Below are 21950 nucleotides of genomic sequence, written 5' to 3'. Positions count from 1 at the left end.
TTTGAAAGGCAGAATACAGAATACTCCTACTTAAAAATTAAAATCCATGCAAGTAGCCCTATTTGTAGGAAATTAGATCAAGCTCCCTTTAATTTGGCTGCGTGGATGCTTCAGTGGAGCAGACAGAAAGGTGTATCCCGAATCCACTGCATGTTGGTTCAGCTCCAGCTTCTCCCGGATCCTCAAGATAAGCATCTATTTCATTTAGAGCCTTTTTAGTTATGACCTGTGAAGAAGCAAATGTCCTTTTGAAGATCTCCCTGCAACAGCTGCATGCCAGAGACTCCCGGCCAAGTTACTTGAAGAGCTTAAGGATCAGGCCCCACGTATTTAAAACAATAAAGTGCAAAATAAGATTCTGCAGCGGGGCTGAGAAGGAGCATGAACTTACCTGTCAGTTGTGATACGTGGGAACCTGGTAACTTCTTCCCTGCAGTCAGCACCTCCAGAATCATTCCAGATGAAGCTCCAAAAGGATCCTGCTGAAATTCAATGTAGTGAATTACACCAGGAAATGATTTATCGCAATGTGTCATATTTTTCCCAATACAAAATATATTTGGTTTGCGTTTTTTTTCTTTTTTTTTTTTTTGGCCCTTCAGATGAAAGATATACTGCTGTACAGATGTGCTTTCCTAAGATCCAGTGGCATGAAACCTGAAATGCCCCAGCAAGATTCAGGAGCGAGTTTTAATCACCATGGAAGCACGACACTTTTGAAGGTCTATGAAATTATACACCCAGGTCTGAGAAGAGTAAACTTATCCGTCTGGGTAGATCTGCTGATAAACACAGACAACTCATTTTCTCCTGGAAAGCTGCATAATATGTTTGAAAAAAATAATCAGTTGTTAGAGACAGGTTTGTGCTGGGAAGAGAAAGGAGGAAAAAAACAGCGCTGGGAGAGGTTTTCTGTCAGGGAAAAAGAAAGGCAGTGTGAAAATATTCCCTGCAAATTCAGGAGATGGAAGAGAAGAGGGGCTGAGCATCTCTCAGGGCCAGACAGAGCAAGGCTGGCGACGACAGAGGCATATGGAGACCCACCCAGGGCGCAGACAGACCGGAGGACCCCCAGACCTCGGCTTACGCAAGGTGACCTTTCCCCTCTCTAAAATTTCAAAGCTGGCGTTGCCGGCGCTGAACAGACTGTGTGCCATATGTAACATGACCTCAGCTCAGCTCTGCCAAGCCACTGATGGCATCACTAATGAGAGGTGAAAGGTCCCCTCCTCGCAGCCAGCTTGGAAACCCACCGGGATGGTGGGTGCGGGATGGGCCCCCCAGCGCTGGGTGGCTGAAGGCAGGACCCCACTGCCCCACAACCCCATATCCCACTGACCCACCACAGGGACACACACCCATCCAAAAGGGTCATGGTGCCTCTTCCCTGGCCCAGCTCAAACTGGCACAGTCCCCCAGCGACAGAAATATTTGATTCAGTACCCGAATGCAAAGCACACAGGCAAACAGAGCCTGGGATGTAAATCCTGTCCCCAGTCCAGCTGCCACCCTCGCAGCCCCCGGGCAGCACCTTGCTCCCGGTGTGGAGCAGCTGGCCAGGTGGGGAGAAGGATTTCTGCTGGGGGATGGCACAGGGGGAGGAGAACCCTCAAAGTGCCTGCCTCGACCTGGGGAGGACTCAAAATACGACTTTTATTTTTTCTCCAATCATTTTGCACAAAAATCATTACAATAATGCATTGCAGAAAAAAAGCCCAACCAAACAAACAACCATCACCCTTGCTGTTTGTTGTTGTTGTAACAAATAAGGGGATTTGGGGTTTTTTTGCCGTTTTCCCGGCGTCCAGCGCCCCCGTCCAAACCATCATCTAAGGCAGGGACAGACAGGACCAATCCCTGAGCTCCCTGCCCCAGACACGGGTGGGAACGATCCGTGCGAGTGTGGGTGGGTGTCACAGATGCGGGTGGGGGGTTCACGCGTGGATGGGGCACGGAGCTCGGCTGGGTGCGTGCACACAGGGCTGCGGGTGCGTTCTGTGTGAGCACACACGGGGTCTGCCCGCAGGTGAGAGCTGTGTGCCCACGGGAGCGCGGGCAGGGCTTCTGTGCCGCCTGAGGAGGGTGCAGGAGGGGCAGTGTGGCACACACGGGTGGGGAGTGTCACACACACGGGTGGGGAGTGTCACACAGGGGGTGGGGAGTGCCCCGCACACACGGGTGGATTTTGGGGTGTGGGCACAGGTGGGGGTGTGTGCCCGTCGGTGGGAGCGCACACGCGGCGTGTGTGGGGTGACACACGGGTGGCTGTCACAGTGCGGGTGCAGGGGGAGCTGCCGTGCCCCGCACCCCCAGCCCAGCCCCGGCACCCCGGGGACATCGGCCGGGCTGGAGCCGCCTCCCCGAGCGCAGAAGGCGCCCGCGGTTTGTTTCGGTTCTGCGAGTGACTCATTCCTGGCAGATGTGGCACCACCGAGGTGCGGGGGGACCCACCCACGCCCTCAGTACAAATACCTCACCCGCGACTGCTGCCTCCCCACGCAGCGCCAGACCCCGCGGGGAAGGGGCTGGATTTACCCCTCGCTGCTCGTCTGCCGGGGATTCATTTTTACATCGCATCCGGCGCTGAGAGATTCAATTATTCGTTTCAAATATTATTCTGCCCCTCGCCCTCAGCACATCCTCATCTCATAGGGGCAGAGACGAAGCCACCCACGCGTGTTGGGTCGCTCTGGGGTTTATCCCGCTGCCGAAGTGGCTGCAGAGGGGCAGTTGGGGAGTGTTTTTCTCCCACGGAGGAGACGCATCCCGAGGGAACATCCTGCCGGCTGCGGCGAAGCAGCGCTGGAACCCGCGCCCGGTTTGGCCGCTGCCTAATTCCTGCTGCAGTATCTTATTTTTTAAAAATTTTTAAAATTAAGCAAGTGGCAGAAGCTGCAACTAACATTGCCTCGTGTTACGGCAAATGCTATTAACGCTGGGAAGAGGGAGAAAAACAATGTCGAGAAAAAGCGAATCGCCGCGCTAACACCGCGCGTCCCTGCGCGCCCGCGGGGGTGTCCCAGCACCCCTTTATCCCTCTATGGGGAGATCCCAGCATCCCTTCACCCTCTGCGGGGGGATCCCAGCACCCCTTTATCCCTCTATGGGGAGATCCCAGCACCCCTTTATCCTTCTGCGGGGGCATCCCAGCATCCCTTTCCCGGGATCCCAGCACCCCTTTATCCCTCTATGGGAGATCCCAGCACCCCTTTATCCCTCTGCGGGGGGATCCCAGCACCCCTTCACTCCTCTCCGGGGGGATCCCAGCTTCCCTTTCCCGGGATCCCAGCACCCCTTTACCCCTTTGCGGAGGGATCCCAGCACCCCTTTCCCCTGGGGATGGAGGGGTGGGGGTGTTGCGGGACTGCAGCTGATGGGGGGAGCTGCGCACCCCGGATAACCGAGGGCCGTGTCACGGACACGAACACGCGGGGCAGAGCAGCACAGCCCGTGCCGGCTGCAAGGAGAGCCGGCAGGCTTCCGTGCAGAAAAGAAGTTAAACCCCGCCGTTGTCCTTTGATTTAGGAAATGGCTCATCCAATTCAGTTCCAGATTATTCAGGGGCAGGCTGCCTCGCTCGCTCCCTCTCTCCCCACGCCAGCCCAAACATCTTGAAGTAATCAGCAGCTGAGAACGGAGACGTCCCCCTGGCATCTCAGGTTAAAGAAGGAGGTCCAGGAAAATGTGGTAGAGCCATTACAAGAAACCTGAGATGCATTCATCAGAGACTCCAATTGCCATCGCATTAGGATTGATTAGAGACCAGCAGTACCGTAATGACCCGGAAAGCGGGGCATACGGGGATTATTAATATCAGACTTCTCAAAGGAAAAAAAAAAAAAAAAAAAAGGAAAGGAAAAAAAAAGAAAAAAAAAAAGGAGAGGAAAAAAAAAGAGGAAAAGAGGGAAGAAGCAGGAGGGAAAATTTAAAAAACAAAAGCACATCGCGAGGCTGCTGCTCGGGTGCAGACTTACCTGAGAGCGCAGGCATCGGCGAGCCGCATGGACGAGAATTTATCTAACTTCTAGGAAACAAAAGCAAACAAACATGGAGAAAATCACCTCTGGACGCCCTAAAATCGCCAGCTCCCATGCACGGTCGCACAGAGACTCCCAGAGCTGCGGCCACGGAACCGGGAGGGCCATGGTTCGGGGGTCCCAGCTGGGGGGTTCCCCACCCGGACCAAAAGACGCCGGTCCCCGGGCTGGCGACAGCAAGGACAAGTTAAAGAGCCACCAAAGAGGAGCAAGGAGACCTCGGTGGCTCGTCTCCTTCTCAGTTCCCTGCGCCAAAACAAATCAGCCCCTCCTGGTCTCGGTTTAAATGTAGCTCACTGGATAATTAACTCCATCTTTCCAGCCCTGCTTTAACTGTTTATTTAGTGTCACCCCGTATTACCATCACTAGCACTTTCCTCTGAACAGGAGGAGCTGGAGGGTTTCACCTCCCAAAAGGAAATTCTTCGTAGCTTAAAAGAATCAGCATCCAGGAGGTACATTAACGAAAAGGGAAGGGGGGGACGGGGTCTGGGGGTCTTATGGCAAAAGCAGGAGGAAATAAGGGTGGAGGTGGGGGGACAGGGACAGAAAGACGTATCGGCCCTCGAAGAGAAAAAAAAAAACAACGCGTGATCACCTCTAATCCTTTGAAAAATGTCCCGGTAAGTGCGCGAAGAAAGAGCCCTTTGTGCCCTGGGGATCGGCCACATCGGGAAGGCCTTATCCTCATCCTTATCCTGCCCCAGCATCCCGGCCCGGCCCTCCTCCGGCAGCCCCGGCCCGGCCTGACCCCGCTGGGTGCGGGGGGACCCCCGGGCCGGGCACCCCCGGGCCGTGTCCCTGCCCGGGCCCCGCGGACACCGCTTTGTTTTTACAGGTGTCGGGAGGGCAATTTACCAACAAGTAATTAAAGGTCGCACCGGTTTGCAGGCGAGCCGGGCCAGAGGCTGCTGCAAGAGAAGAGCGGTGCATATGGAGAGGGGTTTGTTCTTCCTCATTAAAAAATAGAATAATAAAAGCGTGGGGGGGAGAGGGGGAGAAAGAAAATACAAATCCTTTATTGTTGGGGAATAAGCCGGGAAGCTGGCTGTCTCCCTGCGCCTCGCATTCGGCGGGGAAGGCGGCGCGGATCCGGTATCACGTTGCAGATCCTCACTCGAGATAACGAAATGCGATCTATTTTTCAGAACAGCAAGTGGATGGGAAAGGAGCCTCTACAACACAAACCTCATTGACTTAATGGGTCGGTTTTGGATTTCGCCTTCGAAATGTTCGGCGAGCGGCAGCGTTGTGTTTCTGCCCCGCCGGCTCCCAACCTTCAGCTACGGTTCTCATCCCGACGAGAAGCGGCTCCCAAAAATCCACTGCTGGTTTTATTTTGCTGCGCTATTTGTTTCCTCCAGACCCCCACACTTAGAGAAAAAAAAATTAAATTTTACTTTTGATTGGGGAAGAGCTTTATTTCTAAGCTCGGGAGGAGATGGGTGATGTATTTGGTTTATTCTTTTTTTCTGCATTGTTTTGATTTCCTGGCGAAATCGAGGAAAAACCCGCAACGCGTTGCGTGGGCTCCATCTCCATCCCTGCCCTGAGTTGTATAAACACATCGAATAAATAAGGGAATAAATTAATTTGCCGCACAAACGGAGCCGATGGGTGTCCGGGCAATGGGGGCGAGCAGCGGAGGCCCCCTCGTTCTGTCGCCAACTCTCCGCGGGTGCGGAGGGGCCAGGCCCGGGCGGCGGGGACAGCCCTGGAGCTCCGGCCGGGCTGGTGCTGCCGGGGTGATGCTGCCGAGCTAATGCTGCCGGGGTGATGCTGCCGAGCTGATGCTGCTCCTCCGGCAAAGCAAGGACCGAGAGGGGCCGGCGGCATCTCCGCGCCGTTGTGTTGTTTTTGCTTTTTGCTTATTTGCATCTGCCTTGTTCATATTTTTTTTTTTTTTTTGAGCGGCTCGAAACTCTCTTTTTTGTTGTTACTTTTGTCTTTTTTTTTTTTTTTCAAGGGCTAAATGGGATGGGGTGTTCTGGAAATATGTTTGCCTCTTTCCGTGGTTCAAAATAAAGGTTCCCAATTTTTTAGGAAAACCAGCCCCGGAGCCTTAACGAACATTGACGCTCTGCTGTCCTTGCCTGCAGCAACTCCCAGGTAGACCCCGGCGGGTCTGTCCCCTCCTTATGTGAATTTTGATGAGACGGAAGAATAAAGTCCCGCTCAAGAATCGCGAGGAAGCCGCCGCTCAGCCCTCGTCCGTGTCTGTCAGCTCTTCCACCGGCCGCATCGGGATAATTTATTTATTCCCAGCAAGAGCGGCGTTTGTTTTGGTCGGCCTTTTACAGGAGGAAAAAAAAAGAAAAAGAGAGAAAAAAAAAAAAAAGGAGAGAACCGTGAGGGCAAGAGAAGCCCGCTCTCGTTTCAACGCCCAGGGACTTCCCCAGTCCCGCGTTGCGTTTCTCTTCTCATCCAGAAGTTACAAACCCCCAGGTCCCTGCTCTTCCCGAGCTGAGCCCCTCATTAGAAAGAAGAAAATAAAATTTAAAATTAGTAACAATAGAAATGAGCCATGGGGGAACCCACCCCTAGGCTGGCCAGGGCGCTGCTCCTCCAGGACGCGGCCGCGGGCGAGCCCATGCCTTATAATTCTGCGCACTTGCTCCAGACTTTAGGGTATTAGTTGATTTTAGAGCCGGGTTTAAGGCTTCGTTCCGGTCCCCACACAGCTGCCTTGTCAATAAGGATCTGTTCCAAGTAGACATTCCTTCTGGGAGGACATTGCAGCTCTTTAAGACTTCATCTGCAACATCATAAGTACTAAAATAAAATGGCAAGGGAAAATTACCAGACACATGGTCATGGGATATGGAAGCGCCCTGACTCCAGCGGACATAGTACAGTCGCTGTACAGACTGGGTGGCAGGGGCTTAATTTAAACAGCCCCGAGACGCGAAGTACGTGGGAAAAACAACAATCCGGATTTAGGAAAATATCGGCCTTTCCCACGTCGTGGCGCGGGCAGAGGCTGCGGGCAGCGGGAGCGCCACCGGCCCCGGCCCCGCGGCTCCGGGAGCGGGCTCCTCTTCCCCTGGAGCGGTGAGCTCCAATAAATCCGACTTGGTACGTCAAATAAATCCGACTGTCTTAGTGAGGACAAACAGGTTTTAAAGAGCCCCGCGATAGCTCTTAGCACCCGCGGAACGAACTCATTCCTGAATCCAAGGCGTTCTGGAGTGTGCTTAAAATAAGGGCTTCGACTTATCTAATCAAAGATAAATACAGCCATAAAGACACCCCCAGCCCCCCGCGCCCTGCTCTTATCTCACCGCATTGTCCTCACCTCCCTGCTGACAATAGATTATCTTTGCTTAGGGAGCCTAATTGTTTTCTAATTTTTTAAATAATTGCTTTTGAGCGGGGGTGTGCAAATGAGGATTAGGCTAATTAAAGCGCCGCCGATGGGTGCAGCGCTGCTGCCCGCGGTCTGCCCGGGGCTGCCCCAACCCGCGGGCCCCCCCAGGGCAGAACGAGGGGCAGGAAGGGGCGCTCGGGCCCCGCGCGTTATTCAGCTCCGCACTAAAGCATTATTTATTCACCCCCAGCTCTAAGGTAATTAAATACGCGCTGCCTTGCCAGGGGGACGGCGGGCGGGCGTGGGGCTGGAGTTTTGGGGCGGAAAAAAGATGGAAGAAAGAAAGCAAGCCAAGAGGCCGGCGGCAGCGGCTTTCCCGGAGATGCGCCCGGGGGCGCGGGCGGCGGGGCTCCCCCCGCAGCCGCCGGGGCCGCACCCGCGCAGAGGCGGCGGCGGGACGCGCAGCCGCGGCCGGGGCCGTGTCCGGGGCCGTGTCCCCGCCGCCAGGCCCCGCCCGCCCGTGCCGAGGCTCTGCCCGCCGGGCCGGGCTGGGCTGGGCTGGGCTGTCCGGGCTGGGCCGGGCCGGGCCGGGGGTGCCCAATCAGCGCGGCGCGGGGGCTCGGGCGCTTTAAGCGCGGCGGCGGCGGAGCGGGGACAAAGTCCCCCCGGCGGCGCGACGAGCATCCCCGCTCGCCCGACACACCGCCCTCGGCTGCTGCAGCGCCTCCCCGCTCTGGGGCCGGCACCGGGACCGGGATCGGGATCAGCACCGGGCCCGGGCCCGGCGGGCGCCTACCCCGCGCCCCTCCGCCGCTGCGCTCCCGCGGGGTGCCCGTCTCCTCCTCCTCCTCTTCCTCCTCGTCGTCGTCCTCCTCCTCCTCCTTCTCCTCGTCCTCCTGCGGCCGCCGCGCTCGGCCATGTCGATGCTGCCGTCGTTTGGCTTCACGCAGGAGCAGGTCGCCTGCGTCTGCGAGGTGCTGCAGCAAGGGGGGAACCTGGAGAGGCTGGGCCGGTTCCTCTGGTCGCTGCCGGCCTGCGACCACCTGCACAAGAACGAGAGCGTCCTCAAGGCCAAGGCGGTGGTGGCCTTCCACCGCGGCAACTTCCGCGAGCTCTACAAGATCCTGGAGAGCCACCAGTTCTCCCCCCACAACCACCCCAAGCTGCAGCAGCTCTGGCTGAAGGCGCACTACGTGGAAGCCGAGAAGCTGCGGGGCAGACCCTTGGGCGCCGTCGGCAAATACCGCGTCCGCCGAAAATTCCCTTTGCCCCGCACCATCTGGGACGGCGAGGAAACCAGCTACTGCTTCAAGGAGAAATCCCGGGGCGTGCTGCGGGAATGGTACGCCCACAACCCCTACCCGTCCCCCCGGGAGAAGCGGGAGTTGGCGGAAGCCACCGGTCTCACCACCACCCAGGTCAGCAACTGGTTCAAGAACAGGAGGCAACGGGACCGAGCGGCGGAGGCGAAGGAAAGGTACGTGCCACCCCTCCGTGCCCCGCTTTCCTCCCCGCTCCACCGTGCGGGAGGCGTTTGGGAGCCCCGGGAGCTGCTCCGGGAGCGCGGCGAGTACCCGGAGCCGGATGGGATAGGAGCGGCGAAAACACTCAGCTCCCTTCAGATACCTTTTCTTTTTTTCTTTTCTTTCCTATTTTTTTTTTCCTCCTTGAACCGCGTTACATTTTCCTCTGTCGTGGAATGATTTTTCGCCCAAGTTCCTCTCTGCCTCACCTGCCCTGGGGGAACCACGAGCCCCCACCGTCCTCCTCCAGGCCGCTCCGCCGCCTTTGTTTGCTGCTTCCCTTCCCGAGTGAACCGGGAGCGAGCGGACCCGGACTCCGGGAAGGGTCGGGATGCGGGCTCGTGTGCTGCCGGGGGTCGGGCAGGGTAGCTCTGAAGCTCGGAGCAGAAAGATGCAGCTCGGGGATGGAGACGTGGGGGGAAGCAGAGCAGACCGGGATGGGGACGCGCTGGCCGGGCCGGGCCGCCGCCCCGTGCTGAGGCCACCCCGGCAGGCGACACGGTGGCCCCGGTGCGAGACGGCCACTCGGCCCGGGGAGGCAAAGAGCCACGGAGGGCATCTCCTTCAGCCACCTCCCACCCAGCCTGCTGAGAAAACCCTGCACCCAGCTCGTCCCCGGGCCGCACTTTCATTTTTAATTAAAAAGAAAGAAAAACCGCCCCTCAAAAAATCCTTTCCTCCAATTTTTCCCTCCTCACCTAAGTTACCGGGCTGTTCAGTGTACTTATTTGTAGGAAGGGTAAAAGAAATAGGGACGATCCGTTATGAAATTATTAGGATTGTTTTTCCCCCTTTGAGAAGCATCTACTCCCACGCTGGAATTAAACATTAAGGATTTACTGTGGGCATTAGCACAATGCCCATCCTCACCGCCTTAACATCCCCGTTGTGGGATTATATATATATATATATATATATAATTTTTTTAATATTTTTTTTTTCGCCTTTCCACAGAGAGAACACGGAAAACAACAACGCGGCCACCAACAAACCGAACCAACTCTCGCCTCTGGATGGGAGCAAACCCCTCATGTCCAGCTCCGAGGAAGAGTTTTCTCCTCCCCAAAGCCCGGATCAGAACTCGGTCCTGCTCTTGCAGGGGAACCTCAGCCACGCCAGGAGCTCCGGCTATTCCCTGAGCGGCTTAACCCCGTCCCAGACCCCTCACAGCCTCCAAGGCCACCAGCTCCAGGACTCGCTGCTGGGACCCCTCACGTCCAGCCTGGTGGATCTGGGATCCTAAAGGCCCTGGGCGGGCCGCCGGAGGATCGGGAGAGGAGGTTCTGCTCGGGGACAGAGGCTCTGGGTTGTACGTAGAGGACAGCACCCGATTTTACAGCTCACCCGCTGATTCTTAACGGGACTCTCGGCTCTTTTCACACAACCCCACATCGGCTCTTGCTCCAGTTCCCCCGCAGCGGCTCCCACTATCACCACGATTTTAATTTTTTTTTTTCCACGTAGCCAAACGCAGAGAGCGGCAATAACCCTCATCAGCCCTTCGATTTCAAACGAGTTGGTTCCAATGGGAATTACAAAAAAATAAAAGGTGGGGGGAAGGGAAAAAAAAAAAAATAAAAACCCCAAGCCCTGCTGGATCCGATTCCACCCAAACAAATCCCAGCGCCGCGGGCGCGGTGGGGCAGGGTCGGCCGGCGCATCCCTGCTGCTGCCTGGCCCGGTCCCCGAGGAGCGGGGACAGAGGGAGAGAACCGCTGTACTGAGCCCTGTGTCGGAGTGGGAGGAGGGAGGGGAAGTTACGTTTACATTTTTCATATTTAGCCTTACCAAAAAGATTTCGATTTAATTTAAATTAAAAACACCAAAAAAAAAAAAAAAAAAAAAAGAAAAAGGAAAAAAAAAAGAAAAAAGAGTGAAAAAAAATATCAAAAGCTGCAGTATTAGAGTTTTACCAAGTGCCTGTGTCTGACCGCGGCCGTGCGAGGCAGATACTGAGTGGGCTCCCGTGGACCCGCGTCCCCCACCTTTCTCCTCTTTGGTGGTAAAATGCATCGATGTGGCTAAAAATTAGGATAATAATAGTAATAATAAAAATCGACGGCCATTTCCTCCTAAACTGCCTCACCAGTTCCCCGTTGCCTTCTCTCGTCTGTGCCCGCTCGCCGCCTCCCTCCCCCGGCTTGCAGAGAGCCCGCGGATGACGCTGCCTGTCTCGAGTATTTGTTACCAAAAATCGCATGTGCTTTCGGGTTTATTTTCTATTGTACCTAAACAGCCTAAATTAAACAACGCTGATGGCAGAACACCCAGGCTGCGCTTTTCTTTGCAGAGGCGAGCCCGTGCCCCTCTGCCCACCCTGCCCCCCTCCCCACGGGCTGCAGCGGAGGTTCGGGGGCAGCCGGTGATTTAGTGAGGGAGCAAGGACGGGGACAGAGGCCCGGCTTAGCCTGCGGTCACCCCGAGGGAACCGGGCACCCGGCCGGGAGGGAGCACCCGGCTCTGCCGCCCGTCCCGTCGGGGCCTCGCTGGTGCCGATCCTCCCTGTTAGCGTTTTGCATCATTAAGTGCGGGTTTATTTAAGTCGCTGCCGTGTTTGTGCTCGGGGTCTTGGGCCATGGAGAAATGTCACCCTCTGCAGGAGGGTCTTGCCCGGTCCCAGCTCTGCGTGTCCCTCCTGCTCCATCCCCGCCGGCCCCGGCCCCGCTCCAGAGCCCCTCCAGGAGCCCCCACCCGCGGCCGGAGCGGTTCCGTGCCCACCCCTCGCCCTCCTGGGCTCCGGCTGCGGGGGAGCCGGGATTCCGGGATGGTTTCCCTCGTCCCTCCGGACGGGCCCCGGCCGCCCCCTCGGGGGAGCCAGGCCAGGTCCCGCCGGGCTTCCTGCGCCCACGACCCTCGGGGGGGATGGCCAGGGCACGGGGGACATCCCGCCCCCCGGGACACCGCGGGGCTCCGTGCGAGCGAGGGCGGAGAGCGCAAACCCCGCGCACGGATGCGCAAAGAGCGCGGGGCCCGCGCAGCTCCCTGCGCTCCTCCGCGGCCGCGCAAGGAGCCAGAGCAGACCCGACGTGCTGGGGGATCCCCCTCTCATGGGTGCAGTGAGCTGGGGCAGACCCGACGTGCTGGGGGATCACCCTCTCATGGGTGCAGGGACCCCGACCTCGCCTGCCCGGCTGGGCAAGGGGACCGGAGGCAGGTCCTACTCCGTGACCCGGGACGGTCCGTGCCCCCCGGTCCAGGCTCGCCCTCCTGTCCCTTTCCAGGGAGCTCCATCACCCTTCCCGGGGGTCCCATCCAGTTCCACCGGGATCCGTCACAAAGCAGTGCAGCCGCTCCCGTCCCCTCGGGCAGAAAAGAGGAACCCCCGGGGAAATGAAGGATGTTTTTAGGGTCAGCAGCTGAGCGCTCCACGCCTCGAGGATGGATAAGCTCCAGCTCCGTTTGTTTCCCAAACCACGGGCTCGGTGAAGAGGAAGGATAAATATTGCCCGGGGCTCCAGCCCTGCGCGGCGGGAAAGCCAAGCAAGGACTCGCAACCCAGGAGTTATTTTCAAAGCAAACAGCTCAGAGGCGCTTCCTGCGTGTAGGCAGGGACAGGGTTGATTGTCGAAGGGTTGGGGAAGATGCCATGGGATGCTCCCCTTGCTCAAATCCCCCATTCCAGCACACACCTGCAGACCGGGGGTAGTCTCAGAGCCCTACCCACCCTCTCTCCGTTTCCCCAAAAGGAGAGGCACGAGGCTGGCAACAGGCGGGAGGTGGGAAGGAGGGATGGAAGGTGCTGAGGGCATCCCCCTGGAAATAACTCCCTGGTCAGCCGTCAGGTAGGAGCAGGGAGGCCCTGGAGCTGAGCCAGGCACAGGTTGCTGAGCTCTCCTCGATTAAGCTTGACCTCGCAGCAAGCTTTTCACAGCAGAGCCAGCCTGGGGAGGCAGCCCGAGGCTCTTTCTCACCTAGCTCTGCTTTGTATTTCCACCGGCAGGAAGGAGTTAATTCGCCCCTCCATTCCCGTTCACCCCCCAGGACAGATTTCACACTGTGTCCAGGTCAGCCAAAAAAGGGGAGGAAACGGAGAGCAGCAGAATGATTAATTCTACCTGCTTTTCCCATGAGTGATCACCTGCTTTCGGGGTCATGAATAGCAGGTAGCTCTCTCCGTCTCCAGCTCTGAGAGGCTCATTTGTTTGGTGACAGCTGAGTGACAAGACCTGAAATCCGAGCCCTCAACTTTGCCTGATGTGTGGATAAAACCCTGGATGTTCCCTCAAACATTTCAGGAAACGAAAGTTGTAACGCGATCCCTTGTGCGCCCACATCTCCCCCAGCAACACACAAAAGCTCAAAGGAACCTTCTCGGATTAAATTCAGCCTGGAGAGGATGGAAGGAAAATGGAGAGCAGGCTGAGAAAGCTGGAACTGGCAGGCTTTTCTTCAGCACTTATTGGAAATGTCTGTCCAAAGCAGGGATTTAGAAAGGTCACCTCTACCGCAAGCGCTTCTTCCTCCATCAGAGTCAGACGGGCAGCCCGCTGCTCCCCAGCCCATCTCCACCTTTGGAACAGCCTGGGGAGGGCTGTGGGGTGCACTTGGATTCCCCAAGCAGGAAATTCAGTGTATAAAAGCAAACACCCAAGGAGAAACCAGCCCTCTGCTCTCTCCTCGTTTAATTTCCTGGGTCATGCTGAGCCAGCGCTGTCCTGTCCACAAACCACGCACCTGCTCTGCCCCTGTCCTGCTGCCAGCTCCTGCCCACTCCCCTTCCCCACCAGCCTGCCCGAGGGGCAGGTGAGCCCCAATCTCTGTCCCCACAATCCTGGGCCATGTGCTGGCAAATCCTCCACAGAAGCTGCTGGTGAGGAGTGGATGCTCGCTCAGCATTTCCAGGCTGGGCTCCCTAAAGCTTGCACATCCCCAGCTGCAATTCCAGGAGCCCAGAGCCAAGATGTGGCACATTTGTGCTCTGTGTCTTCACCCAGGCCTGAACAGCCAGAAAGTCAGAGTTTCATTTTTAAGCACACGGGTTTGGGATTGCCAGCAGCTGGAATGAGTCCAGGTGTGTGGTACTGGCAGGATTAGGCCAAGGCATCCTGACTCCCTCTCTCCTGGGTAGGTGGTTTTATGGAGCTGCCTGTCACTTGGCAGCCAGTGGCTGCTTCTGCTGTTATCCAGCCTGAAGATAAAGTACTCTTTAACAATTGTTTAACTATTCCTGAAGTGCTTCAGGATCTGCAGGCTCTGTAAAAGAAACAGCACATGCCCGGAGATAACTCTTCACCTCTGAGCTTCTCCCTTGCTCCTGCTTTTCTCTGCACTGCAGCTCATGCGTGCTGCACAGGTGGGAAATCTCTCTGGCTGCCCACCCAATGTGCTTTGCTGTCAGTAATTTTGTACCCAAGGAAAATCTTGCTGCAGGGTGACACTGCTGGAGATTGTACAAGCAGCCTTCAGGGCAGGTGCTGCAGAAGAACACAGCAGAACACAGAGCTTTGCACATCCTGGCTGTGGCAATCTGTGTCCAAGGATGGATTTTGCTGTTCCTACTGGGGCTGAAGCTGTCAGGTTTTCTGAGGACACCAGGTGCTGTGTGGGGAGAGCAGAGGTGGCAGAGGCCGGATCTACAGGAGCTTGGGTGCAGTAACCTGAGATATTGTCATCTTTCCCAGCTGGATGTGGATGCAGTTTTAAATATGGAAATGGAGGAAAATTTGCTTTAATCTTCAGGCAGAGAGAGCAAATTACCAGGCTCCCCAAGAGATTTTTAGTGCTCACCCCAGGTGCTGCCTCAGGCTGCCTGGAAGGAGGGCACCAGGCTGAACCCCCATCCCGTGCCACCCTGTCCTTCCTTCCTTCCAGACTTTTCACCAAGTGCAGGAGCATTCCCTCTCTCCCTGTGGTTTGTAGCACTCATCCACATCTCCTCAAGTTTTAAAGAGAGGCTGAACTTTCTCTGAAGCATATAATCCCAATCCTAATAATGGGGTTAAAGAGGCAGATTTAGTTCAATTACGGTTTCCTGTTTTCATTTGTCCAGCGCTTTTGGAAAATACCTCTGTGGGCAGAGTGACTCCTCATCCCTGTCTTAGCTTCTCACCCACAGCTTAGTTCTGTAGGGATAGAGATGCTCTGGTGTCTGCTCAGACTCAGATGGATTTCAGCTGTGATAGAAAAGATATGGAAATCCTCATGCCTGCATCTCAGGATGGAAGAAAGGGGGAAAACTCTTCTTTTTCTGACTCCAGGATGGAAAAACTTATAAGATGATAGCTGGAGAGTGGATCAACCCTGTCCTACAGGAGGGGAAACTGAGACCTGGGGAGATGACAGACCTGCTGAAGGTCAGAGCAAGGGCAGGTGATGGGGTGGGGAGGGTGGAGGGTGCTCTGCACTCCCACACTGCCTCCCTTTATAGTCCCCATAATAGTCAGCACAGCTTATCATTATGTAACACAATATTCCTAATAACATGAGACAAAACCAATTGACTAAAAAACAATGCCAAATGAGGCTTGTGGCTAACACTCCCAGAAGAAATTGTCTCTTTTGTAGAACTGAAAAGAAAAAAAAACCCAACAACAAAAACAAACAAAAAACCCCACGCAAATTAGAAACAATTGAAAAATGAAATCACATCTGCAAACTATCAGGGTGCTTCTCCTGAGCCCCAAAGGGATCCTTTGTCCTCCCACCCCTGCTCCCACTGCCCTGTATGGGGTGGGTGTCACAGGGACATGCAGCTCTGTCCATAACAGCACAGGAGAGATTTTGTGGCAGTGATAGAAATGCTGGCAGACACAGCCTTGGTGCATGCTTCATTCAACAAAAGGGCAACATCATCCTATAGCAAATCAGAAATGTGTTTAGGGAATTAATATTTTCCTACACCTAATGTCCTGGAGCTGGCAGGGAAACACGAACAGAAAGAGTTGAAGAGGGAAAGAACTCCAATTTACAAACTGCTGTTCCCTTCCTGGGAGCCCTGTGAGGCTGGGCAGAGGCCCTGGCACAAAGGAACTGCAGAACTTACCCAGGAATGCTGCCAGGGGCTGCCTGGGTCTGCACAGCCAGCAGCTGCCCTCTGCCCACCCAGCAGGGCTTTGCTGCAGGGACAGCACCAAAGTGAGCAGGAGCTGGGAATGCTGTGCAGGCTCAGCAAAGCTCATTGCAGGGCACAGTTCTGTCCCCTGTGGTGGTGGCTTCCAGCCCTGTAGGCAAACAGGACCACTGAGGGTTTCCACCACGTGCCCTTCTCAGTGGATCTGGGATGGGGATGCTCTGCCTGTTCCAGCCACCCCCTGTGTTTGGGGTCTGTTGGGTCAAGAGTGGGGAAGCTCCTGGTTTTACACTGCTGGGACACTCAGGCTGGGACACACACCACTGCTGTCCTGTGGGAGGGGGAGAGGCTGAAGCTTGAGCCTGGAGGAATCCCCCAACCCTGGAAATGTTCAGGGCCAGGCTGGATGGGGCTCTGAGCAGCCTGGTCTAGTGGAAGGTGTCTGCCCATGGGATGGTCTTTAAAGCCCCTTCCAAGCCAAACCATTCTGTGATTTCTGTGATTCTATGATTTTCTATTTTCAGAAGTGCCCCTTCAGGCAACATCTCCAAAAGCCAAGGAGCTGCTTGATGAGGAGGTGGGATTATTTCTTGAGGGCAGCAACACAGGGGAAAGATGTGGGGCTGCTGAAGCTGTGCTGTTCCCAGGGACATGGTGCCTGCTGAAGTGGACAGACACCCTCAGAGCAACAAGCAGGCCACGAGGCTGGAGCCACCTGGAGCTGTACCAGCTGCATCTACTGTCCTTGTGGGCAGGATCTGCTTCTGATCCCCCCAGGTCACCTTCAGCTGGGTTCAAAAAGCCCTCAGGAGGGCAAAGGCAAAGCAGGGCTTGAGGATGGGGAACTGCAGGAGGCTTGCTCAGAGACCCCAGCTCTGCTCTGCCTCTGAACTCCCCAAAGGCAGGGCTGGGCTGGAGGAGACCTGCAGCAAAGGGACGTGGGCTCTGCTGCTGGCCTGAGAGACTTGTATCACCCCATGGGACCCTGCCTCTGGCGTGGTGGGGGACAGTGGTGTGGCCCAAGCCTGTGATGATCGTGGTGAGGATATCAGCAGCTGGTCACCCCCACCAGCCCACTCCAGCCTGCTCCCACTCAGGGCTGAATCCAAGCCTAGCAGAGGAGTTTTAGGATGGAGGAGAATAAAGCCCCTACATGGTGATGATTTTCAGGGAGGTGTTTAGCAGGCTTGATCCAGGCTCACAGCACACCAAACGTCCAAGCAGCTCATCACAGTCCCTTCTAGTTTATGGATGTGTCAAATTTGCTAATCTACTCTAGATGAGAAAAAGAGGTGATGCTGCAAGACCTGAAGGCATCAGTACAAGGGGGGTTTATTAAAATCCTCTAAACCAGAAGGAAAAGAGGCCAAAGGAGCCAAAGCTGTGAACAGGACTGAGACACAACAGGTTCTCCCAGCAAAGGGGAGTCCCAGGTGCACACCACAATAGCTCCACAGCAGCAGCAGAGTTAACTTCAAACCTAAAACATTTTCTGAAGGACAAACCCTGACTTGCAATGGTTGATTTTTTGTGCCATGCCCAAAAAACCTCCCAGAAACCCAGAGTGGATGTCTCATGGGTGCACTCAGCCCCTGCCACTCCGTGCCCTTGGGCAGCACACGAGGGGACTGTGCTGGCAGCAGAGCATCGAATGGGACTGCAGGATGAGCTGTCCTTGGGTGCCCCAGTATCTGGGTCTGCACCCCCTGTGCTCCTCTGGATGATGTTTGGGATGCTTGGCTTTGCTCTGTCCTCATCCCTCTCCTCTGCCAGGGTTACGTAGGCACAGCTATTTGCTGGTGGCCTCCAGGGAAACCGTATATCCTGCTCTGCAATCGGAGACCAGGTGCCCACGCAGCTGCCAGATTTGAAAGAGGAGCTGGCAGGAGGGGAAGAGGCCAAGATGGGTGTGCCGAGCGAGGGGGGAATCACATCCATCCCAAGCAGGGCTCATCCCATCCCTGCACAGGGAAGGACTATGGAGAGATGGGGAAAAAATCCTTATTTACAAGGAATCTCTCAAGGCAACACGCAAAGGGCCGGGGGCTGAGGGCAGATTTAAATTAAACCTCCTGCCCAGTGATCCATGAGGAAGGCTCGGGCGCTCAAACAATGAGCAGGGAAGGAAAGCTGAAATGATGGTCACCAGGAGAACCTGAAACCCGCGGTGGGGAAAACAAATAAATACAGCGAGGAGCCTTCCCCATCCCGGCTGAGGCAATCTGTGCTTATGCAACCCTACCCCAGGGCTCCCTATCTCTGTGTACAATCTGGGCTGATAAGATTGTTCCCTGCTGAAAATCAAAACCACAGGGATTCCAGGCGGCTCAGCCGGAGTCAGATTGTCCACCTGAACACCGGGGCACTTTCATGTGGAAAAATAATCGCATGGTTATTTAGCTGGAATAAGGAGAGGGGGGAGAGAGAGGTTCTTGGAGGGTTTGGAGGTGGGTGCTGGATGTGTGCAGGACGGAGGGGATGCCAGCAAAGGCCACCATCCCAGGGACGAGATGTCCCCACATGACAATTGTTGCCTGAAGCAATCGTAGGAAAAAAAGCAATGGGCTCTTGTCCAAACCTCGCTGGTTTTTAGTGAGAACATCGTGGGTTCTTTTAGGGTGCGGGGACTTGCAATTGGCAGCTCTGGTGCAATAAAGCCTCAAATAAAAGTCACAGGAGTGACAGTGGAAGCAGCCATTGCCACTTTTAAGGTTTTTTTGGGTGGAGCAGCACATGATTAATGTCTACACTGAGTGGGAGACGGAATACATAAACATCTCCTATATATACACATGTACACAGAGAGATAAATGTACCTGATAGAGCCACTGTGTAGAACAACTCACCTGATCAGCCATTCCCAGGAGCAAGATGTGCAGGATTAGATCCTTGTTTGCAGTTATAAAGTAGATAGTGGGGGGGTTTGTCTCTATTGTAGCTCTAAAAGCCGTGTTTTGGGGCATGTGCCTCATCAGCCAGCTGATTAGATCCCACCTGTTCTGAATGTCAGTCCTTCCACCAAGAAAAATATTGTTATTTGGGGAAAATGGCAGCAAGGGATTGCTTGGTGATGCTGCAAATGGAGCCTCTTTTCGCTGAGATGGGAGTGGGATGCTCAGATCCTGTGCCCTGAAGCAGAAGCAGGACAATACATGACCACCTGAAAAAGCATCTGTGTTTGTTTTATGCATTTAGCACCACATACTGACAAATTTTAAATGCTGTTGAGTGAATACATACAGCAGAAATGTCCACTGGAGGGGTGGCTGAGACAGGCTGGGAGTTGGGCTCCCAACCCCTTGCCAAGTTCCTAGTCCAAGGGCAAAGATCCTGGTAAAAAGCAGCTCCAAGTGCCATGTGCACTCCTATGACTCCTGCTCAGCAGCTTCACAATTGGCGTTTTCCCGGGGAATTTGTGGCTGACTTTCTGTCTCTCCCTGCTGCAGGAAAAACCATGTGAGCTAGGAGGGGATTAGCTCAACATACAGGGTGGGCTGGGCTGCACATGTGGCGTTATCACCTCAACAGACAGACTTGGCTAAAAAGGAATAAGAATCATTGCTCCCCCTGCTCTGACAGCTCTCCTCATCCCTCAGCTCCCTCCAGTTACAGCAATCCTGCTATAAAAGAAAATCTGTAAAACTGTGCTTGCATGGAATATATCCCTTTAATCTTGCAGAGGTGCTGTGTTCCCAGGGCCACTGCCAGCCCAGGAAAGGCTGCATATACACATACAAAAAAAACCAAAAAAAACCACACTCACAGGTTTTTGGGTGACTGATGAGAAGCAAAGTCCTTTATTCCTGCCCATGGGTATCATGTCCTGCAGTGGCTGTCCTTCTCAAGGGCTTGGTGTTCCTGGCAAAGCTTATGTGAAATGAAAATGCCTGTAATTTTCTGAAATTCCTTAATCCTGCTTATTTTCTCTCTTTCCCCGAGAGATCGGAAGCCGCAGTGGTCTCCTCGAGCCCACCCACTAATTACAAGACATGAGCTCAACCCACTGCCGGCCAGAAACAACATCACAGCACCAAACACCAGCAAGCAGCACTGAGCCCTCGCAGAAAACTGCCTGAGAGTCTGTCACCAAGAGCTTGGCAACGACACACCAGCCAAATCAAAGCCAGCAAGAAGGAAAATATCCCATTTTCCTTCCTCCCTCAGTAATCCTGCCTTTCCTAGAACCACTGCTCCTCCAGTGTCTGCATCCCACTTGTGTATCTCCTTTAGGTCTTGCTCTATTTGGTTGCCAATTTTTTTCCCCCAAATTTGTCCCATTAATCTTTCCAATTTGCTTGAAAAGGTCAAGCCCTTTCAGCAGCGCTGGGGAGAATGGGGGTTTCCAGCAGGAAGGTGGCATCTAGCAGAAAAAATCTTCTCCCTGGAGAAATTAGATCAGACAGAGCCCTGAGGAAGCTGGGCTAAAAATAAAGCCTGAACTCACAGAGGAGTTATAGGATGGGAACAGAGGCTGTGGTGCATCCCTGGTTTTATTCTTAGCAGGCACAACTGGAGAGATGGGTATAAATTTACTGGCATAAATCAGTACAGTTCATGGAAGGATGCTGTGTTTTCTTTAAATGTTGTGTTCACATTCACGGTTTTACAGCAGACCTGGTTCTTTGCCTAAATCCCCCAGGTTTGCAGTGGCTTGTGATTGCACTTTATCCAGGCTACCTTGATTTCAAGGACTGCTTCCCTCCTCCTGCTTTCCCTGTGCACAAACAACAGGCGTGTTCAGCCTCCTGCATCCCGAAAAGTGCTGCCAGAGCGAGGATGAGGCTGCTCCAGCTTTTATCCCTGCACCAAAACCTTGCCGTGCACAGGATTTCCTTGGACACCCTGCTCTGGCATGGGTTAGAAATAACATCCCAAATTCTGCTGCTGGGTGGTGGGTGAAACCACGAGGGTTGGGGATGCGCTGGGAGTGCCAGGGAGCTGGGAGTGCAGAAGTGGGAATAAAGGAGCGTGGCAGAGTGTGTGGATGTAGGGTTGGGACTGAAGTGTAGGATGGGGAGCGATGCTCGTTCCTGGGGCTGCAGTGCCACCTGCTGTCACCGCCGCTCCCCGTGCCGTGCCTCAGCTCCCTGCTGCTGGCAGAAATGAAGTTAGGCACGAAAAGGCAGCGCTGGGTCATAGGGGTGCAGTGACACCAGTGACATCCCGCTGTGCCAGCACCCCAGAGAGACCAAAGCACCCTGCAGGAATTTTCTCTTATCTCCTTCTGGATAGTCGGATGTGATTTTTCCTTCCTTCTGTGCTCAAATGTGTCCTTCAGCAGCTCTTCCCTGAATTATCACCACTTCTTGCTGGCTCTGTGAAAAGCCTGGAATTCCTCCGTGTCCATGTGCTGAGGTGGCTCAGAGCAGCTGCTCAGTCCCACCTCTGCAATTCAAGAAAACCTAAGTGTCCTTTTCTGGCTCACCCATCATCAAAAGAGGGGAGATTGAAATTGGATATTAAAAAAAAATTCTTTACTGTGAAGATGGTGAGGCCCTGGCACAGGTTGCCCACAGAAGCTGGGGATGTCCCACTCCTGGAAATGTTCAAGGCTGGGTTGGACAGGGCTTGGAGCAACCTGGGGTAGTGGAAGGTGTTCCTGCCCATGGCAAGGGGTTGGAACTGGATGGGCTTTAAGGTCCCTCCCAACCCAAACCCTTCTGAGATTCTGTAATCATTACCATTAACCTCTCAGTGGAAAAGAGAGTTTGTACCCTGCAGAAAAGCCCAAAAGAGCTGCCATTGCCTCCATTTGTGTTGAAGAAAAAGGATAGAAACCTCAAAAAAAAAAAAAAAGTTTAAAAATAATAATAATAATAATAATAATAAGAGCAGGGATAACTGAGTTGCTGAAAATTAAGCATTAAGAAAAAAAATGCTCACGAAAGCCAGATCCAGACCGGCTGGGCAGCTTTCAGAAACAACAACAATTAAGTTTGGAGGAAACCAGATACTCACCATGAAAATTTGCAATTCTTTGTTGAACAAATGTTTCCATGGAAAAGCTCTGTTTACCCTTCACTTGTCCTGTCAGCTCCTGAGCTGGGATGCTGTGCAGCTGGGCAGGCAATGCC

At 54.5% G+C, this 21950-nt stretch overlaps 1 protein-coding gene across 1 annotated transcript; it reads left to right on the top strand.

Annotated features, from left to right (window-relative positions):
- The first annotated feature begins 8200 nt into the window (after positions 1–8200).
- Positions 8201–10647, top strand: SIX1 (SIX homeobox 1). Its single transcript, XM_033063017.1, has 2 exons — positions 8201–8821; positions 9822–10647. The coding sequence occupies exons 1-2, from the start codon at positions 8262–8264 to the stop codon at positions 10108–10110; spliced, it is 849 nt and encodes a 282-aa protein (XP_032918908.1). The 5' UTR covers positions 8201–8261; the 3' UTR covers positions 10111–10647.
- Positions 10648–21950: the final 11303 nt, after the last annotated feature.

Source organism: Catharus ustulatus, chromosome 6 (assembly GCF_009819885.2).
Source record: "Catharus ustulatus isolate bCatUst1 chromosome 6, bCatUst1.pri.v2, whole genome shotgun sequence".
Taxonomy (NCBI): Eukaryota; Metazoa; Chordata; class Aves; order Passeriformes; family Turdidae; genus Catharus; species Catharus ustulatus.
Note: the sequence above shows the minus strand (reverse complement) of the source record. Positions and strands in the feature narration are given on the sequence as shown.

Coding starts and splice junctions, on each gene's coding strand:
- SIX1 (XM_033063017.1), top strand. CDS start 8,262: ATGTCGATGCTGCCGTCGTTTGGCTTCACGCAGGAGCAGGTCGCCTGC. Junction 8,822..9,821: donor GCGGCGGAGGCGAAGGAAAG/GTACGTGCCACC, acceptor GCCTTTCCACAG/AGAGAACACGGAAAACAACA.